Source organism: Lathamus discolor, chromosome 3 (assembly GCF_037157495.1).
Source record: "Lathamus discolor isolate bLatDis1 chromosome 3, bLatDis1.hap1, whole genome shotgun sequence".
Taxonomy (NCBI): domain Eukaryota; kingdom Metazoa; phylum Chordata; class Aves; order Psittaciformes; family Psittacidae; genus Lathamus; species Lathamus discolor.
The window spans coordinates 85,582,384-85,603,054 of NC_088886.1; the positions used below are offsets into that span (position 1 = coordinate 85,582,384).

Consider the following 20,671-nt stretch of genomic DNA (forward strand, 5'->3'; position numbering starts at 1 on the left):
TTAACTTTGATTTGCACCTATTTATTTATAGTGCCACCTGGTCCACCGGTTCCAAGGGTTGCTGATACAAGCTCAACTTCTATTGAGTTAGAATGGGAGCCTCCTGCATACAATGGTGGTGGAGATATTACCGGTTACCATGTATATAAACAACTGGTGGGAGTAAACGAGTGGTCACGTTGCACAGAGAAACCCATTAAGGTCCGACAGTATACTGTTAAAGAAGTCAGAGAAGGTGCAGACTATAAACTCCGTGTTACTGCACTTAATGCAGCTGGTGAAGGACCACCTGGTGAAACCGAACCCACAACAGTTGCAGAACCTAAAGGTATTGCAATTGTATTAGTTTCAAGAAATATCCAACTTCTTAAAAAGTCTTTTTGAATCTCGCCTTTGAACTAATGAACTGTTTCTCTCTTTTCTGCAGAACCTCCCACAGTTGAGCTGGATGTTTCTGTCAAAGCAGGCATTCAGGTCATGGCTGGGCAAACTATTAAAATTCCTGCTACTGTGACAGGACGTCCTACTCCCACCATTGTATGGGCTGTGGAAGAGGGTGAATTAGACAAAGATCGAGTTGTTATTGAAAATGTTGGCACAAAATCTGAATTAACCATTAAGAATGCATTAAGAAAAGACCATGGAAGATACGTAATTACTGCTACCAATAGCAGTGGCTCCAAATCTGCAGGAACCAGAGTAGAAGTATTTGGTAAGAAAAAAAAACGATCAACTGAGCATTTCTTCTGGTGAGACAACCTTTGGGCTTTATCCTACTTGTTTGATTTTGTTTTTCAGATGTTCCTGGGCCAGTCCTTGACCTAAAGCCAGTGGTCACAAACAGAAAGATGTGTTTGCTGAACTGGTCTGATCCTGAAGATGATGGTGGCAGTGATATCACAGGCTTTATTGTTGAGCGAAAGGATGCCAAAATGCATACATGGAGACTAGCTGTAGACACAGAGAGATCTAAATGTGATATAACAGGTTTAGTTGAGGGGCAAGAATATAAATTCCGTGTTAGTGCCAAGAATAAGTTTGGTACTGGTCCACCTGTTGAAATAGGACCTATTCTTGCAGTTGATCCATTAGGTAAGATGACTAATTTTATGGGGGGGGGGGGGTTAAACAATTTTTAATTGTAGGTTAATAAACCAGTGTTATTTTGTGGATTCCTTTCTATATAGAAAGTTTATTTACTTTTCTACTGGTTGAAGCATTTGCTTTAGATTAATTACTTCAGTCAGATACCTGAGTCAGTTCTGTGAAACTGCTATGGTTCTTTATGTAACAAAATACTGTTATCTACTGAGACAGTATTTTTTACCTTTTTATCCACATACATGAGAAACTTTATCCCTAACCATACTCACATACTTTGCATACAAAAGGTATGGCTTTAAAAAGCCAGAGACACTATATCTGTATGATTAAAAATTCTCTGATTTTTAAATGTTTTTTTGATTATAATTTTTCCATGTTAATAGGTCCTCCAACAGCACCTGAGAGGTTTATGTACACAGAGAGGACAAAGTCAAGCATTACACTTGATTGGAAACCTCCACGTAGTGATGGTGGCAGTCCAGTCTTAGGATATATTGTTGAGAAGAGGAGACATGATTCTAAAGACTATGAAAGAGTTAATGCAAGACTCTGTCCAACAACATCTCTTCTTGTTGATAAACTTGATGAACTTCATATGTATGAATTCCGTGTCAAAGCTGTCAATGCTATTGGAGAAAGTGAACCATCACTGCCTCTCAATGTAGTTATACAAGATGATGAAGGTATATCTGCTTTAAAGAAATCCATACAAGTATCTCCAGAACACTGCAAGGCAATCTCTCTGTTTTATCTCAATCTTTAATCTGCCATTTTTCTTCTTGTTTTCAGTACCTCCAACTGTTACATTACGCTTGGCTGTGAGAGGGGATACTATCAAAGTGAAGGCAGGAGAACCGGTTAATATTCCTGCTGATGTGACAGGTCTGCCAATGCCAAAGATTGAATGGGACAAGAATGAAGTTTTAATAGACCAAACATCTGATGCACTGAAGATAACAAAGGAAGAAGTATCTAGAAGTGAGGCAAAAACTGAACTTATCCTGCCTGCAGCAGTGAGGGCTGATAAAGGCACTTACACTGTGAGAGCTTCCAATCGTCTTGGCACTGCATTTCGCAATGTGCATGTTGAAGTGTATGGTAAGGATGCAACATTTTTTAAAAAATGAAAGCTAATAGAATTATTTTGCCTTTTTCTTAATGTGATTCTATGCTCTGTTGTTTTCATACAGATCGTCCTTCTCCACCAAGAAATCTTGCTGTTTCTGATATTAAAGCAGAATCATGCTATTTAACATGGGATGCGCCTCTTGATAATGGTGGTAGTGAAATTACCCATTACATTATTGAGAAACGTGATGCTAGTAGGAAGAAAGCTGAATGGGAAGAAGTCTCCAAAAGTGTTGTTGACAGAAGATTTGGGGTAATTTATAAAATATCTTTATTACATACTTTAATATGCATAAAAAATAACAATAATGCACATCTAATGAAAACTGCTATTTGCAGATACCTGCTCATGCTCCATTCAGACTCCAGAATCACTGGATGAATGTTGCCCATCTATGTCTGTGTGTTTTCCTCATGTGACAAAAAAAAAAAAGTTTCCTTTTGCTATTTAATCTCAGATTAGTTTAGAAGACATCTTCCTCTCCGTTTTTCAGCATTATTCATAGCTTTATCAACTGCAAAACCAAAACACTTTTAAAGTTTGGTCGCATGCATATGAAATAATAATAGCCCTAGGGCATTATATACAGAGGTGTAGTATGTAAGCATAGGTATGTCACTAAGATTCCAAGACAATTTAAATTGAAAACTGCTGCGTAACAACAAATTTATTAAAGTTTATTCTGAAAGTAGCCAAGTATTGATTTAAATCTTACTTTCAGGTATGGAATCTTGCAACAAATGAAAAATATCAATTTAGAGTCCGGGCTGTAAACAAATATGGAATAAGTGATGAATGCCTCTCAGAAAAAGTTGTTATTAAGGATCCCTATGGCCTTCCTGGACCCCCTGGCAAGCCAAAAATTTTAGATCGTACCAGATCATCAATGCTGGTGACTTGGGAGCCTCCTTTGAATGATGGTGGCAGTCCAATAACTGGCTATTGGTTGGAGAAAAGAGAGGTGGGAGGTGTCTACTGGTCACGTGTTAACAGGGCTCCGGTAACAAAGCCATCAGTAAAAGGTCTACAGTACAATGTGCTTCGTTTGGCTGAAGGTGTTGAATACCAGTTTAGAGTTATGGCTGAAAATCTTGCTGGAATTGGTCCTCCCAGTGAACCATCAGATCCTGCCTTAGCAGCAGATCCCATATGTAAGTATATAATTTGTGTGACTGTTTTAAAAGACTATATCACACCAGAACCAAAATGTGCCGCTATAATTTATATTGAATTAAATGCAATTAATCCAATGCTTTGTTTATATTAAGCCAAAAAGTATATATTGACTCAAACAGCAGTTTTCTGATTTGCTGTTTGTCAGCTTTTTGAAAATAATTAGCTTTCATTATTTTTTTTACCTCTTTTAAGAACCTTAAATTGTGATTACACCAGTGCAAACACTACCAAATGAACCTGTGTTCAGAATCAGATTTTTGTATTATTGTTCTTTATTCTTGAAGAGTTAAATTTTTATGCCTTGTAACCTTAAGGATCCCTTAATAATGCATTATATGTAATTAGTGTGCATGTTCTATGATTATACACTATGCATGGCAAAAGAAAGTGAAAATACTTGCATTCTTCTAGAAAATATTCAGAAAAAAATGTATGCAGACACTAACTCTCAGGTAATTTACTTGTTGCTGTTTTACAAGTTGTTCCTGGTCCACCATCTTGCCCAGAGGTCAAAGATAAAACCAAATCATCTGTAGCTCTTGCATGGAAGCCTCCACAAAAGGATGGCGGCAGTCCTATAAAAGGATATATTGTTGAAATGCAAGATGAAGGTAGTTCTGACTGGAAGAAGGTGAATGAAGGAGACAAACTCTTTCCTACTTGTGAATGTGTTATTCCCAACTTGAAAGAGCTCAGAAAATATCGATTTAGGGTGAAAGCTGTAAATGCTGCTGGAGAATCAGAACCAAGTCCTGCAACATCAGAAATACCTGTCCAAGATATTCTAGGTATGTGTTCTGGGAATTAATTTAGGTATTTACACCTAAATGCCACCTACTGCTGTGAATGTCCAAGCAGGTTATCAACCAAGCTAAAGTCAAAACAGAGTGATTATGCAAAAATGTAACAAAAGATGGACAAGCATTTTTGAAAGTGTCATGATGACCACTGCCAAGGCAGGATCCATTAGAAAACTGATGAGCACCTCAGTCATACTGAAGAAATAATGTGTATTTTATGAAAAAATGACTACAACAAATTTTTCTATTCATCCATTTCCCAGATTCCTTTTCACACACCCAACCTCTCTTTCATAGTCCTGCATTCTGCATGTTTATTTGGGGTTTTAGATCAGTGCTGACAGAAACTTACTTTCAGTACCTCTTAAAATGTATATATTTAAATATTTTTGCAGAGGAACCAGAAATCTTCCTTGATATTGGAGCACAGGATCTTCTCTCTTGTCGTGCTGGCACAACAATAAAAATCCCAGCTGTTATCAAGGGTCGTCCAGTTCCAAAAACGTTTTGGGAGTTTGAAGGAAAAGCAAAGACAACAGCAAAGGTTAGTAAAAGAAAAAGCTTCTTTCTACATGTTTTTCTAGACATTTAAGCCTATCACCTTTCATATTTACATAATTTTGTTTTGTTTATAGGAGGGTGGTCATAATATACCTGAAGAAGCTCAGGTAAAGCAAATATTTTTTGTAATATTGTTGCATTTTGTAACATAGTGTTGCATTTTTCGAACAGAAGTATTTAAAGTGTATCTATTACTTCTCTTTCTGTAATGCACAGGTGGAAGCAACTGAAACACGTTCAGCAATTATCATCCCTGAGTGCAACAGAAGTCATTCTGGACGATACAGTATTACAGCAAAGAACAAAGCAGGACAAAAAACTGTGCATGTCAGAGTCAATGTGCTTGGTATGTCTTACAGACATTGAAGTATTTGGATACTAGATTTTAGTCTTTATTTTTCTCTGTACTTATGTAAAATTCTTGTGCTTTTGTCTTAACAGATGTCCCAGGTCCACCAAAAGACCTAAAAGTAAGTGATATCACAAGAGGTAGTTGTAAACTTTCCTGGAAGATGCCAGATGATGATGGTGGAGATAGAATCAGAGGCTACGTTATAGAGAAAAGAACTATCGATGGGAAGGCCTGGACTAAAGTCAATGCAAACTGTGGAAGTACTTCCTTTGTTGTACCTGATCTCATATCTGGCCAAGAGTATTTCTTCCGGGTACGTGCAGAAAACCGTTTTGGTGTTGGCCCTCCTGCAGAAACCATTCAACGGACCACAGCCAGGGATCCAATCCGTAAGTAAAATCAAAGTCAAACAAATTCTTTAAAGTCAGATGGCACTGTACAGTTGATTTATTCACATTTCTGTTTTGTTTGTGAAGATCCTCCTGATCCACCTATTAAACTAAAGATTGGCCTTGTAACCAAGAACACAGTGAGTTTGACATGGAAACCACCAAAGAATGATGGTGGGGCTCCTGTTACACATTATAATGTTGAATGTCTCCGCTGGGATCGTACAGGAGAAGTGAAGGAGACTTGGAAGCAATGCAACAGACGTGACGTGGAAGAAACAAAGTTTACTGTTGAGGATCTTGTTGAAGGTGGAGAATATGAATTCAGAGTCAAAGCTGTAAATATAGCAGGTCCTAGTAGGCCTTCAGCCACTGTTGGCCCACTTGTTGTCAAAGACCAGACATGTAAGTACTAACTGATACCAGCAAATACAAATTCCATTTTAAAATTAAGAAGTATTTTTGTATGTTAATTTTTTCAATATTTTCTGTAGGCCCACCATCTATTGAACTCAAAGAATTCATGGAGGTTGAAGAAGGAACAGATGTCAACATTGTGGCCAAGATAAAGGGTGTACCCTTCCCCACATTAACATGGCTAAAAGCTTCTCCAAAGAAACCAGATGACAAAACACCAGTGATGTATGATCAACATGTCAACAAGATTGTTGGTGAAGATAGCTGCACTTTATTAATTCAACAGTCTCGCAGAAATGATACAGGCTTATATACTATAACAGCTGTAAATAATCTAGGAACTGCTTCAAAGGAGATGAGACTAAACGTTCTGGGTAGCTATCAAGAACTCTTATGCACTGCATCAATTTATACCATTCATGTGTTACTTTTAATAACATTTTAATTAATTCTTCTTTATAAATTGTGTCTTTTAGGCCGTCCTGGGCCTCCAGTGGGACCTATTAAATTTGAATCCATTTTGGCTGATAAAATGACAATATCATGGCTTCCTCCGTTAGATGATGGTGGTTCTAAGATTACAAACTATGTTATAGAGAAAAAAGAAGCAAATAGGAAGACATGGGTACCTGTTACTAATGAGCCTAAGGAATGCTTATTCACTGTTCCCAAGTTGATGGAAGGCCATGAATATGTGTTCCGCATTATGGCGCAAAACAAATATGGTATTGGAGAACCTTTGGATAGTGAACCAGAAACAGCACGAAACCTTTTCAGTAAGTACAAATACGCTTCCAAATTATGTCTGTTGGTTTAGTATGCTGGTATGTGTACAGTATCTGTTAAATACCACTACTACTTTTCTCTCTTCATGTAAATAGGTTTTCTAGGCTAGCTTGAAGAGTTTTAGCATTAGTAGTTAGTTCTTAAAAGCACATGTAGTACTTAAAAACACTTTTTTTCTCTCAGTGTTATATATTAAAATGCAAACTCAAGCTTTTTTAAGGTTTTAATGTATGAATAAGGATTTATCTGATAAGATTCAGGTAATTCTGTTTTGTTTGAGACATTTTTTACATGATAGATCAGGAAAGGTCATTTTCCTGCCTTCAGTTTTGAAAGATAAATTAGGCAGAATAGCTCTGATGTAGAAGAAATACTAGGCTTTCACTAGAAAATCATTCTTAAAACATCCAAGGTTAGGCTGGGCAGTGAAATTAGATAGATCCAGTAAGGCAAAATAAACAAGTTTTTTACAATTGTAATTTGAAGGGAAGATATTTTATGTTTCACAGAAGTATATGTACCTGAACAGGGATGGGAAGCTGAGAGGGCAGGTGTCTCATGCAGATAGGTAACTACCTAATGCAACTGTGACCATGTGAGTGAATAGCTCTTCTTTGCATTCTAGCTATCTCTCTGTTTCTTTAGTGTTTTTTCACAAGCTATGTGTCATTTTTTTTTCACCCAGCTGTTCCTGGACCTTGTGACAAGCCAACAGTTAGCAGTATAACACGTGACTCAATGACTGTAAACTGGGAAGAACCAGAACATGATGGTGGCTCTCCTATTACTGGTTACTGGTTGGAGCGCAAAGAAACTAGTGGAAAGAGATGGACCAGGGTTAATCGTGATCCTATCAAACCTATGACACTAGGAGTTTCATACAAAGTTACAGGTCTTATTGAAGGCTCAGAATATCAGTTCCGTGTTTCAGCTATCAATGCAGCTGGTGTTGGTCCACCAAGCATGCCATCTGATCCAGCAGTTGCTAGAGATCCTATTGGTAAGTATTCTAGATTCGTATTTTTGAATGTGAAAGTATTCAGATAAGAGCATACAACATATTGTTATGCTGTAATTATGATGTATGATGATATTTTTCAGCCCCGCCTGGCCCTCCTATTCCAAAAGTTACTGATTGGACAAAGTCTTCTGTGGATTTGGAATGGTCTCCACCACTAAAGGATGGTGGTTCCAGGGTCACTGGCTACATTGTTGAGTATAAAGAGGAAGGAAAGGAAGAATGGGAACGGGTAGGTAGAAAAATATTGTGGTATCTGCATTTATTTTCTCTGTGTGTCTATCAAAATAAATCTCCCAAAGATATATTTTTTACATATTTTCACTATGCAAGTTATTTTCTAAAAGTTCATATATTTGCACCGTAATTATCTTAATATGTTTAAAACATAAGACCAACTGTAAGAGTCAGTAATTCCCCCTCCACAACATCAAGTTAATTTTGCAGTTTCCTAAACTGAGAAAAAAAATAAATAAATGAAATAATTTAAATTTCTGTGTAAAGATGTGAGAACATATGTAGATAATTGTGATAAAAGACAAGACCACGTCAGAACTGGCACAAAAGTGAGACTCACTGGTATCAGACTTTACCAAATCGTTTGCAATCATTATGTCCCTATATTTTCAGTGAATGTAGAATCATAGAATGGTTTGGTTAGAAGGGACCTTAAAGATCATCTAGTAACAGCTCCACCGCCATGGTCAGGAACTGATTTTTTTTTTTTTTTTAATAGTTCATTACTGAAATATTTTTTCAATAATGCACTACTGATTTTTATTTTTTTTTTAATAATCATAGAATCACTGAATGGTTTGGGTTGGAAGGGTCATTAAAGATCATCTAGTTCCAAGCCCCCTGCCACAGACAGGGATACCTTTCACCAGACCAGGTAGCTCAAAACCCCATCCAACTTGGCCTTAAACACAACCAGTTTTACCAACTTCTCTGGACAACCTGTTCCAGTGCCTCACTACCCTCATAGTAAAGAATTTTTTCTTAATGTCTAATCTAAATCTACTCTCTTTCAGTTTAAAGGCATTATCCCTTGTTCTATCACTACAGGCCCTTGTAAAATGTCCCCCTTCACATTTCTTGTAGGCCTCCTTTAGGTATTGTAAGGCTGTTATAAGGTCTCCCTGGAGCCTTCTCTTTTCCAGGCTGAGCAAGCCCAACTCTTAGCCTGTCTTCACAGGACAGGTGCTCCAGCCCTCTGATCATCTTCATGGTCCTCCTCTGGACTTGTTTGAGCAGGTCCACATCCCCCTTGTGGTGGGGGCCCCAGGGCTGAACAGAGTACTGCAGGTGGGGTCTCACCAGAGCAAAGGGCGAGAATTCTCTCCCTTGACCTGCTGGCCATACTCCTTTTCATGCAGCCCAGCCTACAGCTGACTTTCTGGGCTGCCAAGCACACACTGCTGGCTCATGATGACCTCATCAATCAACATCGCCAAGTCCTCCAGAGGGCTGCTCTCAATCTATCCTCCACCCACCCTGTAGTTATGCGTGGGATTGCTCCAACCCAGGTGTAGGACCTTGCACTTGGCCTTGTTGAACTTCATGAGGTTTGTGCTGGCCCACCTCTCAAGCCCACCTGAGCTTGGAGGATGTGATCCTTGAATATTATGCAGCTTTCCTGGGCTCCTCTTCCTTCCAGGGCTTTGTCCCATGGAAGTCCACCAAGCAGAACCCTAATGAGGCCAAAGTACACTCTCCTGAAGTCCATCTTACTGTGCATCCTCCTTGCCACCCTAAAAATCTCAAACTGTATGGTCACTGCAGGCAAGGCTGCCTTTCAGCTCCACATTCCCCACCAGCCTCTCCAGCAAAGCCCCTCTCTTTGCTGATTCCTCTGCATTATTTAAAATTTAACTGATTCATACCTTGGCTACTTTTTGTATTTCCATAAGCATTTGGGTGCATCTTAAGTAATACCTAAATTTGCTGCACTATTTCCAGGTAAACAGGCTTCATATTGGGTTTAAAAGTATCAAAGAATTTTTTTTTCCACTGTCATCTACATGAGTTATTTGTCCAAAATTACATGTAATTATTCTGAGTCAATGGACTATTGTAAGTGCTATAACATCCTTGTCTGTTAGAATTATCAGGAAGGTTGATCTTCAAATTAGCTTGAATGCCTATGTCCTGCATTTCTGTACACAGATTCTGAAGAATTCTGTGTGAGCTAGATCCACATATGCTTAAGACTGTCTTGTGCTTGTAAATCTGAAACAACTTCTGGTTTAAGATTTGCTTCAAACATCACAAAGAAATTGATGATACCTTGATGTTAGCTGATGTTATAATATTTTTTTCCAGGTAAAAGATAAAGAAATTAGAGGAACAAAGTTCGTTGTGGCAGGATTAAAAGAAGGATGTTTTTACAAATTTAGAGTTAGAGCAGTGAATGCTGCTGGCATTGGAGAGCCTGGAGAAGTTACAGACATTATCGAAATGAAGGACAGAATTGGTATTTATCATTTACATTTACATTTTCAGTACCTCTAAGTGAAAGTGGGAAAAAAAAATCATTAATTTTGTTTTTGCTAACCTCCCACAGTGGCTCCTGATATTAATTTGGATGCAAGTGTCAGGGACAGAATTGTTGTTCATGCTGGAGGAGTAATTCGAATCATAGCATATGTCTCAGGAAAACCACCTCCAACAGTGACTTGGAGTAGGGATGACCAAGCTTTACCAGAAGAAGCCAAAATTGAAGAAACAGCTATTAGTTCTTCTTTGGTTATCAAGAATTGCAAGAGGAGCCACCAGGGTCTATACACTTTACTTGCTAAAAATGCCGGTGGTGAGCGGAAGAAGACTATTATTGTTGACGTGCTAGGTAAATAGCAACTTCATCCTTGTGAGCAAGTAAAATTTCATAATGTTCAGCACCTGTGCTTAAATACTTCTTTACTTTCAGATGTGCCAGGCCCAGTTGGAATGCCATTCCTTACTGAGAACCTGACCAATGACTCTTGCAAATTGACATGGTTTACTCCAGAAGATGATGGTGGTTCTCCTATTACCAACTATATAATTGAAAAACGTGAATCTGACCATAGAGCTTGGACTCCAGTAAGCTACACAGTTACAAGACAAAATGCTACTGTTCAGGGACTCACTGAAGGGAAAGCTTACTTTTTCAGAATTGCAGCTGAGAATATAATTGGCATGGGTCCATTCACAGAGACTACCAAAGAAATTGTTATTAGATCTCCTATAAGTAAGTATATTTTCAGATTTGGATTACTGTCATATGAAATGGGTATGCAGAAAAATGTATTTACTGTGTTTTCCTCTTGTCCACAGCTGTTCCTGACCGCCCAGAAGACCTGGAAGTAAAAGCAGTTACCAAGAACTCTGTTACATTAACTTGGAATCCTCCAAAATACGATGGAGGCTCAGAAATCACCATGTATGTTCTAGAGAGCCGTCTCATTGGAAAAGAGAAATTCCACAAAGTTACAAAGGAGAAAATGCTTGATAGGAAATACACTGTAGAAGGCTTGAAAGAGGGTGACACCTACGAGTATCGTGTGAGTGCTTGCAATATCGTGGGGCAAGGAAAACCATCATTTTGCACAAAACCAATCACCTGCAAGGATGAAATTGGTATGTATCATTGTCACATTTTTTTTAAAACAGTGGTTACATTTACTGATTCCTTACTTTTTCTTATTAATATTGCTGACATTTGTAAACACTGTGTTTTTAATCATCTTTCAGCTCCTCCATCACTTGACCTTGACTTCAGAGACAAGCTTATTGTTAGGGTTGGTGAAGCTTTCAGCCTGACTGGACGTTACTCAGGCAAGCCCACACCAAAGGTTACTTGGCTAAAGGATGATATTGTTGTAAAAGAAGATGACCGAACAAAGATCAAGACAACTCCTACTACTCTTTGCCTGGGGATAGTAAAATCTGTTCGTGAAGACTCAGGCAAATATTGTGTTACTGTGGAAAACAGCACAGGATCAAGAAAAGGATTTTGTCAAGTTAATGTTGTTGGTAGGTTTTGCTGAACAACTGTATTGTCCATGATTTGTAGTAGTGATTAGAATTCATTGAACTATATAAAATGTGAATATTAAAATGTGTTCTTTATTATTATAATATTATTTACTACATTCTATTTATACTGAAGTACTATTTATTAATTTAGAGTACATAGTTAACTCTGGATTAAGTTATTCGGCATGAACAGTTTTATGTCTTTACAAGTAATTAGAAAATGTCAACACTGTAGAAAATATGAATCACCAAATACTTTATAAGCATTAAGGAATTAAGTCCCATTAAAGAGGAATAGTTTCGAGGTGTTGATTCCTTATTAAAACTGTGATGCCATGTTTCTACTTTCACAATATATTTATTGTATCAACACTGTTTAGTCTATGTCTTATGTGAAGTTCATATAATAGCATGGGTATGCTTTATTTTTTTCTTAAACAGATCGCCCATCACCTCCAGTAGGCCCAGTTATATTCGATGAAGTTCATAAAGATCACATGATAGTTTCCTGGAAACCTCCATTAGATGATGGAGGCAGTGAAATTACAAATTACATTATTGAGAAGAAGGATACACATAGAGACTTGTGGATGCCAGTTACATCAGCCACAGTAAAGACCACATGCAAAATTCCTAAACTGCTTGAAGGAAGAGAATATCAAATTCGAATTTATGCTGAAAATCTTTACGGCATAAGTGATCCTCTCATCTCTGATGAGATGAAAGCCAAGGACCGTTTCCGTATGTTATTCATTTGCAATCTTACTTTGATACTTTAATTTTTACTCTGTTTGTAGAGCTCATAAAATATTTTCTTTTGCCTTTTTTTTTCTCCAGGTGTTCCTGATGCACCTGAGCAACCAATCATTAAGGATGTTACCAAAGACTCTGCAGTAGTGGTTTGGAATAAACCATATGATGGAGGCAAGCCAATAACAAACTATATTGTAGAAAAGAAGGAAACAATGGCTCCAAGATGGGTCAGAGTTACCAAAGACCCAATTTTCCCCGGTACTCAGTTCAAAGTACCTGACCTCCTTGAAGGCTGTCAATATGAATTCCGTGTTTCAGCAGAAAACGAAATTGGTGTTGGTGATCCTAGTCCACCATCAAAGCCAATTTTTGCTAGAGATCCAATCGGTAAAGCATTACACATAATTTCTCATTGAAATTTTAATGCTCTCTTCAGCTAGAAAATAAGTTTATTTCTTTTCCTTATTTTTTTTTCTTTTTGTAACAGCAAAACCAAGTCCACCCATTAATCCGGAAGCAGTAGATAAAACTAAAAATTCAGTTGATTTATCTTGGCAACCACCACGTCATGATGGTAATGGCAAGATAATTGGCTACCTTGTTGAATATCAGAAGGTTGGAGATGAAGAATGGAAAAAGGCTAATCTTACAGCAGATTCTTGTCCTGAAACAAAATACAAAGTCACTGGCCTTACTGAGGGTTTGACCTATAAATTCAGGGTCAAAGCAGTCAATGCAGCAGGTGAATCTGAACCAGCCTATGTTCCTGATCCAGTAGAAGTAAAGGACAGACTTGGTGAGTTTAATAAATTCAGACAAGTTTACCTAAGAAGAGATTTTTTCTTCATTTTCTAAAAACATATAATTTTGATTCCAGAACCTCCTGAGCTGATACTTGATGCTAACATGGCCCGAGAACAGCATGTAAAAGCTGGAGATACCCTGAGACTTAGTGCTGTTATTAAAGGCGTTCCATTCCCAAAAGTTACGTGGAAGAAAGAAGATCATGAGGTCTCACCCAAAGCTGATATTGAGGTTACAGGAGTTGGCAGTAAGCTTGAAATTCGTAACACTGTCCATGAAGATGGTGGAATTTACTCCCTGACAGTTGAAAATCCAGCTGGTTCAAAGACTGTTTCAGTAAAAGTTGTGGTCTTAGGTAACCTTTTTGATATTCCTTTTATAATGCATGTTTTAATTCTATAATTAGAGGTTAAGAAATAAATTATTTTCTGTAAAATATCAATAAACTGAGTTATAAAAATACATGGTAGAAAAAGGACTAAAAATTGCATGATCTATATTAATTTCTCTTGCCATTTACAAAGTTTTGTAAAAAAATGTTCTGGTTATCAATTAAATAATGAGTTCAATTTTTGTCAATATTAGATAAGCCTGGTCCACCCAGAAATCTGCAAGTCAGTGAAGTTAGAAGTGATTCTTGCTATCTCACATGGATGGAACCAGAAGATGATGGTGGCTCTGTCATTACCAACTATGTGGTGGAAAGAAAAGATGTAGCTTCTGCACAGTGGGTAGCCATCTCATCATCCTCCAAGAAACGTAGTCACTTGGCTAAATATCTGATGGAAGGCACTCAGTATGTTTTCCGAGTTGCAGCTGAGAATCAGTATGGTAGAGGTCCATATGTGGAAACGCTCAAGCCTATTAAAGCTATAGATCCACTGCGTAAGTGTTCTTCAGTTATATGATTAGTTTTGTTCATACTGTTCTTGAATTTTTGAGATTATCTTGTTGATACTAATGTGAATGTAGCACACTGCTACCATAGATTGGCCATCCTAGTAACCATTTCTTTTTTGCCATTTAAAAAAAGATCCTCCAGGGCCACCAAAGAACCTGCATCATGTAGATGTTGACAAGACTGAAGTTTCCCTTGTATGGAATAAACCAGATCGTGATGGTGGTGCTGAGATAACTGGATATTTGGTGGAGTATCAAGAAGATGGTGCAGATGAGTGGACAAAGTTCCAGACAGTCCCTATGCTAGACTGTGTTGTTACAGGCCTACAAAAAGGAAAAATATACAAATTCCGTGTGAAAGCTCAGAATATTGTTGGTCTTAGCCTTCCAGATACAACTATACCAATAGAGTGTCAAGAAAAACTGGGTAATTTTTAGTTTTGCATGTTGTTTCACTGATTATTTCTCTCTTTAAGCATTTCCTCTGAAAAGGTAATTTCTATTTTTCTCCAATTTCAGTACCTCCATCTGTGGACCTAGATGTGAAATTAATTGAAGGTCTTGTTGTTAAAGCTGGCACCACAGTAAGACTTCCTGCGATTATGAGAGGTGTGCCAGTTCCCACTGCAAAATGGGTTACTGATGGCATTGAAATTAAATCAGATGGCAGATACAAGATTGAGACTGACAATTATTCGACTGTACTTACCATCAAAGACTGTATAAGGAAAGATACAGGAGAGTATCTACTCACAGTATCTAATGCAGCTGGCAGCAAAACTGTTGCTCTACATCTTACAGTTTTGGATGTTCCTGGCCCACCAACTGGTCCTGTTAATATTCTTGAAGTAACACCAGAACATATGGTTATTTCTTGGCGCCCTCCTAAAGATGATGGTGGGAGTCCTATAATAAATTATATTGTTGAGAAGCGTCAATCAAAGAAAGAAACTTGGGGAGTGGTTAGCTCTGGAACAAGTCACACAAAAATTAAGATTCCACGACTGCAGAAAGGCTGTGAATATATTTTCCGTGTCCGGGCAGAAAATAAGATAGGCATTGGTGCACCCCTTGATTCAGAACCAACAGTTGCTAAACATATGTTTGATCCACCATCCCCACCTGGTAAACCAACTGTTTATGATATTACAGAAAATGCTGCAACAGTGTCTTGGACCCTACCAAAATCTGATGGTGGAACTCCAATAACTGGTTATATACTTGAACGTCGGGAAGCATCTGGTAAATGGGTGCGTGTCAATAAGGCACCAATACTTGATATGAAATACAGAGTCACTGGTCTTTTTGAAGGCAACACGTATGAATTCAGAGTTTTTGCAGAAAACATGGTGGGCTTAAGCAAACCATCTCCAAGCTCTGATCCAATAAAAGCTTCACGTCCTATCACTCCTCCTGGACCACCTATTAATCCAAAACTAAAAGACAAAACCAAAGAAACAGCTGATCTTGTGTGGACAAAGCCTCTCAAAGATGGTGGCAGCCCGATCCTGGGATACATTGTGGAATGTCAGAAAACTGGAACTACACAGTGGAATAGGATCAATAAAGATGAACTCATTAGACAATGTGCTTTCAGAGTACCTGGTTTAATAGAAGGAAATGAATATAAATTCCGAATAAAAGCTGTTAACATTGTGGGAGAGGGAGAACCAAGAGAACTAGCAGAAACTGTACTTGCAAAGGATATTCTTTCTCCTCCAGAAGTAAGCCTAGATGTGACCTGTCGGGATATAATTACTGTCCGAGTAGGCCAAACAATCCGTATTACTGGTAAAGTAAAAGGCAGGCCAGATCCTGACATAACATGGTCTAAAGATGGCAAAATATTAGTCCAAGAAAAACGTGTTGAAATAGTCCAAGATCTACCTAATGTTGAACTACAAGTGAAAGAAGCCAAAAGATCTGATCATGGCAAATATATAATAGCAGCTAAGAACAGCTGTGGACATGCTCAAGCTTTTGCTGTTGTTAATGTACTTGACAGACCTGGACCATGTCAGAACCTGAAAATAAGCTATGTCACAAAAGATTCGTGTATGATCGCTTGGGAGAGTCCAGTGGATAATGGTGGCTCTGAAATTACAAATTACATAGTAGAGTGCCGTCAACCAAACCAGAGGGGGTGGTCAATTGTCTCCTCTGATATCACTAAACGATTAATAAAGGCAAACCTGATAGAGAACCGTGAATACTTCTTCAGGGTTTGTGCAGAAAACAAAATAGGTCCAGGTCCTTGCATTGAGACCAAGACTCCTATCCTTGCCATCAATCCTATTGACAAGCCTGGAGAACCAGAAAATCTTCACATTGCAGAGAAAGGAAAGACATTTGTATATCTGAAATGGAGAAGGCCAGATTATGATGGTGGAAGTCCAAATTTAAGTTATCATGTTGAGAGAAAACTGAAAGATTCAGATGAATGGGAAAGGGTTCACAAAGGCAGCATTAAGGAAACACACTACATGGTAGATAAATGTATTGAAAATAAGATCTACGAATTCAGAGTTCAGACCAAGAATGAGGCAGGTGAAAGTAACTGGGTAAAAACAGGTGAAGTTGTTGTGAAGGAAGATCTGCAGAAACCAGTTCTAGACTTAAAGTTAAGTGGTGTGCTAACTGTAAAAGCAGGTGACACAATTAGAATTGAGGCTGGAGTCAGAGGAAAACCACAGCCTGAAGTTGTATGGACAAAAGACAAAGATGCCACAGATCTAACTAGATCTCCAAGAGTCAGCATTGAAACAACTTCTGACACATCTAAGTTTGTTCTCACAAAATCAAGGCGTAGTGATGGTGGGAAATACGTGATCACTGCAACTAACACAGCTGGTAGTTTCGTAGCATACGCTACTGTTATTGTCTTGGACAAACCAGGTCCTGTAAGAAACCTGAAAGTCACTGATATTTCAAGTGATAGATGTACTGTTACTTGGGACCCTCCAGAAGATGATGGTGGTTGTGAAATACAAAACTACATCCTGGAAAAATGTGAAAGCAAGCGTATGGTTTGGTCTACATACTCTTCCTCTGTTTTAACAAACTATGCAAATGTGACACGCCTTATTGAAGGTAACGAATATATATTTAGAGTTCGTGCAGAGAATAAAATGGGCACTGGTCCACCAACAGAAACACACCCAATTATCGCAAAAACAAAATACGATAGACCTGGACGCCCTGACCCTCCAGATGTCACACGAGTTAGCAAAGAAGAGATGACTGTAGTTTGGAATCCACCAGAATATGATGGTGGCAAATCAATTACAGGATACATCTTAGAGAAGAAAGAGAAACGATCACTGAGATGGGTTCCTGTTACTAAGACTGCAATCCCAGAGAGACGCAAGAAGGTTACTAATCTCATCCCTGGTCATGAATATCAATTCCGTGTCAGTGCTGAAAATGAAGTTGGACTTGGAGAACCAAGCTTGCCATCAAGACCTGTAGTAGCAAAAGACCCAATAGGTATCATACTATTGTATTCTACTGTATTTTGTTTTAATGTTAACAGATTGCTAAATTGAACAACTGTGTTATTATTTGTAACTTTTATTGTCTTTCAGAGCCACCTGGTCCTCCCACAAACCTGAGAGTGGTTGATAGCACAAAGAGTTCAATAACTCTTGGCTGGGGAAAACCAGTGTATGATGGTGGTGCTCCAATTATTGGATATGTTGTAGAAATTAGACCAAAAGTTGAGGGTGCTGACCCTGAAGCAGGATGGAAACGATGCAATGTTGCTGCCCAAGTTATTCACACGGAATTTACAGCCACCAGCCTGGTTGAAAACCAGTTGTATGAGTTCAGAGTTTCTGCTCAAAACCAGGTTGGTCTTGGCCGACCAGCTGAACTGAAAGAAGCTGTGTCTCCCAAAGAAATACTTGGTGAGTTTTCCCATTCTCTTTATGAGTATTAACATGCAAACTTTATTTGCTCTGATTTTATTTTATGTGCTAAACTTTGCATTTTTATCCCTTTAATTTGCTCTTTCAGAACCTCCTGAGATTGAGTTGGACGCAAGCATGAGAAAGTTAGTCACAGTCAGGGCAGGGTGCCCTATTAGACTTTTTGCCATTGTTAGGGGTCGCCCAGCACCAAAAGTCACCTGGAGGAGAATGGGTATTGATAATGTTATCAGAAAAGGACAAGTTGATCTGGTTGACACTATGGCCTTTTGTGTGATTCCTAATTCAACACGTGATGACTCAGGCAAATATTCATTGACACTTGTTAATGCAGCTGGAGAAAAGGCTGTATTTGTGAACGTCAGAGTCCTGGGTAAGTAATGAAAGAAATATCGCTAGACAATTTTTTAACTATATTAAATCTTCATTGCAGGAATTTTTATGACCCCAGTTTTTGAGCACAACTGTATCAGCTAACACTAACTCCCCCTATATAGGAAGCTGTTAGTCCCCTTCAATTTTAGCTTATTAAAGAAAAAGATTAGCATAAATTGAAATTTCTTTACAGATACTCCTGGACCTGTGTCAGACTTCAAGGTTTCAGATGTCACTAAGATGTCATGCCATCTTTCATGGGCACCTCCAGAGAATGATGGTGGTAGCCCAGTGACTCATTACGTCCTGCAGAAACGTGAGGCTGACAGGAAGACCTGGGGAACAGTCACTGCAGAACTGAAGAAAACTAGTTTCCAAATAGCTAACCTTGTACCTGGAAATGAATATTACTTTAGAGTAACAGCAGTAAATGAATATGGGGAAGGTGTTCCAAGTGACATACCAAAACCAATTCTAGCATCAGATCCGCTAAGTAAGTATGCCTTTATGCACATTTTATATTTTCTTTCTAATTTTAGTAAGATTTTGTAATTCTTTGAAAGTTGGTGTTTCTAAATTGGACAATGCCACTAACTACTCAGTGATAAACATGAGTATTTCTGTGTCAGTTTCTTTCAAATAATAAAATCTATGAATTATTAAGAATTTTGTTCTTTTCCATATTGTCCTTGTTGAGTTAGCACAGGTAATGTCCAATAATTCAACAAATATTCAATAGTTAGAAAATCTTGGAAATTCAATGTTTAATGTGTTTCATATTTTGTTTTTGTTTGGGTTTTTGTTTGTTTGGTTTTTTTTTTTTTTTGTTGTTGTTGTTGTTGTTTTTTTCCCTTAAAGGTGAACCTGATCCACCACGAAAACTTGAAGTTACTGAAATCACGAAGAACAGTGCTACCTTAGGCTGGCTGCCACCACTGCGTGATGGAGGCTCTAAAGTTGATGGGTACATTGTTAGCTACAAAGAAGATGACCAGCCAGCAGATCGCTGGACAGAATATTCAGTTGTCAAAGATCTCTCCATTGTTGTGGCTGGTCTGAAAGAGGGAAAGAAGTACAAGTTTAGAGTGGCAGCTAGAAATGCAGTAGGAGTAGGCTTGCCAAGAGAAACTGAAGGAGTATTTGAAATCAAAGAACAACTCAGTAAGTAACAATCTAAATACTATCTGTGTTGCAATATTCTGCTTTACAAATGAAATGAGGAAGAATTCTAGTTCATTGACTGAGTCCCAGAAAGACATATGCTCTATGAACTCATCTGGAGTATTATGTTTAACTGTATTAAATATTTTGACAAATTAGAAAGGATGAGAGTTGAGCACTAACTGAGAATTATTAGAGAATTTTGTGGGTATTGTTTCAGTTGGAACCACAAAATGGAAACTAAGGACAAATAACAAATGTCTGTAAGAAACTTAAAATGAAGGAGAAAAAGTGTCAAAATGGTAGTTTGAGACATAAATGGGGCCAAAAGTAGGACCTGTTTTAAGATAAAACAAGTTGTTTATATTGTAGAGTTGGTTGAGAATGTAAAGTAAAAGGCAGGCATGAGAAGTTGGCCTAATTAAGGTGTCAGGGTATCTGAGGCAGAGAAAGAGGTAGGGGTAAGGGACAGATGAGAAGAACCTACTTTATTTGTGACAATGAAAGAGGAAGGTACAGGAGCAAAAGACAACGAAAACTAGCCGGTAGCAGGAAAAAGTATATACTGCCAAGTTTCTTTCTGAAGAAATCTGAAAGATTTTGTACAAAAGAATTCAAGAGTATAAAAGGACTGAATGTGGAAACGGGTTTAGTTCAGCGAGAACTTCAGTTTTTCTTCTCCTTCGTGTTTGTCTTGTAGAAAGAGCAATGAGTTAGCAACAAGTTCCGGATGAGGTATTTTATGTCATGCATTAATAGTGCAATAGTCCCTGCATAAACATGTGAGAAGGCAATCCAAATTCAACAATGTTCTCTTACAAAATGTGTAAGACTGTAAAAGACTGAAATAGATATTGCCTACTGCAGAATCTCTACTTGTCCATAAGTGGAAGCTAAATTAAAAATTATGAAGTCATTCCTACTGGTGCAGGAAGTCTTTCTCACTAAAGAGGGAAGCAGAGAATCTTCACATGAAAACACAAGAAAAAAATTAATACGTCAC

At 38.0% G+C, this 20,671-nt stretch overlaps 1 protein-coding gene across 5 annotated transcripts in view; it reads left to right on the forward strand.

Annotated features, from left to right (window-relative positions):
- The window catches only part of TTN (titin), a 247,435-nt gene that overhangs the window by 171,193 nt on the left and 55,571 nt on the right, over window positions 1-20,671 (forward strand). For all 5 annotated transcript variants that reach the window (XM_065670238.1, XM_065670240.1, XM_065670239.1 and 2 more), the window contains 33 exons: window positions 32-328; window positions 428-712; window positions 799-1,092; window positions 1,488-1,787; window positions 1,894-2,202; window positions 2,295-2,485; window positions 2,955-3,384; window positions 3,889-4,197; window positions 4,605-4,753; window positions 4,845-4,877; window positions 4,987-5,116; window positions 5,212-5,511; window positions 5,599-5,916; window positions 6,006-6,302; window positions 6,405-6,704; window positions 7,400-7,714; window positions 7,816-7,964; window positions 10,055-10,205; window positions 10,296-10,577; window positions 10,659-10,961; window positions 11,048-11,350; window positions 11,465-11,746; window positions 12,191-12,490; window positions 12,587-12,889; window positions 12,990-13,298; window positions 13,380-13,661; window positions 13,892-14,191; window positions 14,340-14,633; window positions 14,726-17,692; window positions 17,791-18,111; window positions 18,221-18,505; window positions 18,701-19,000; window positions 19,366-19,668. In XM_065670238.1, coding sequence (XP_065526310.1) covers window positions 32-328; window positions 428-712; window positions 799-1,092; window positions 1,488-1,787; window positions 1,894-2,202; window positions 2,295-2,485; window positions 2,955-3,384; window positions 3,889-4,197; window positions 4,605-4,753; window positions 4,845-4,877; window positions 4,987-5,116; window positions 5,212-5,511; window positions 5,599-5,916; window positions 6,006-6,302; window positions 6,405-6,704; window positions 7,400-7,714; window positions 7,816-7,964; window positions 10,055-10,205; window positions 10,296-10,577; window positions 10,659-10,961; window positions 11,048-11,350; window positions 11,465-11,746; window positions 12,191-12,490; window positions 12,587-12,889; window positions 12,990-13,298; window positions 13,380-13,661; window positions 13,892-14,191; window positions 14,340-14,633; window positions 14,726-17,692; window positions 17,791-18,111; window positions 18,221-18,505; window positions 18,701-19,000; window positions 19,366-19,668 — 11,691 coding nt within the window. The remainder of the gene's footprint in view (window positions 1-31; window positions 329-427; window positions 713-798; window positions 1,093-1,487; window positions 1,788-1,893; window positions 2,203-2,294; window positions 2,486-2,954; window positions 3,385-3,888; window positions 4,198-4,604; window positions 4,754-4,844; window positions 4,878-4,986; window positions 5,117-5,211; window positions 5,512-5,598; window positions 5,917-6,005; window positions 6,303-6,404; window positions 6,705-7,399; window positions 7,715-7,815; window positions 7,965-10,054; window positions 10,206-10,295; window positions 10,578-10,658; window positions 10,962-11,047; window positions 11,351-11,464; window positions 11,747-12,190; window positions 12,491-12,586; window positions 12,890-12,989; window positions 13,299-13,379; window positions 13,662-13,891; window positions 14,192-14,339; window positions 14,634-14,725; window positions 17,693-17,790; window positions 18,112-18,220; window positions 18,506-18,700; window positions 19,001-19,365; window positions 19,669-20,671) is intronic.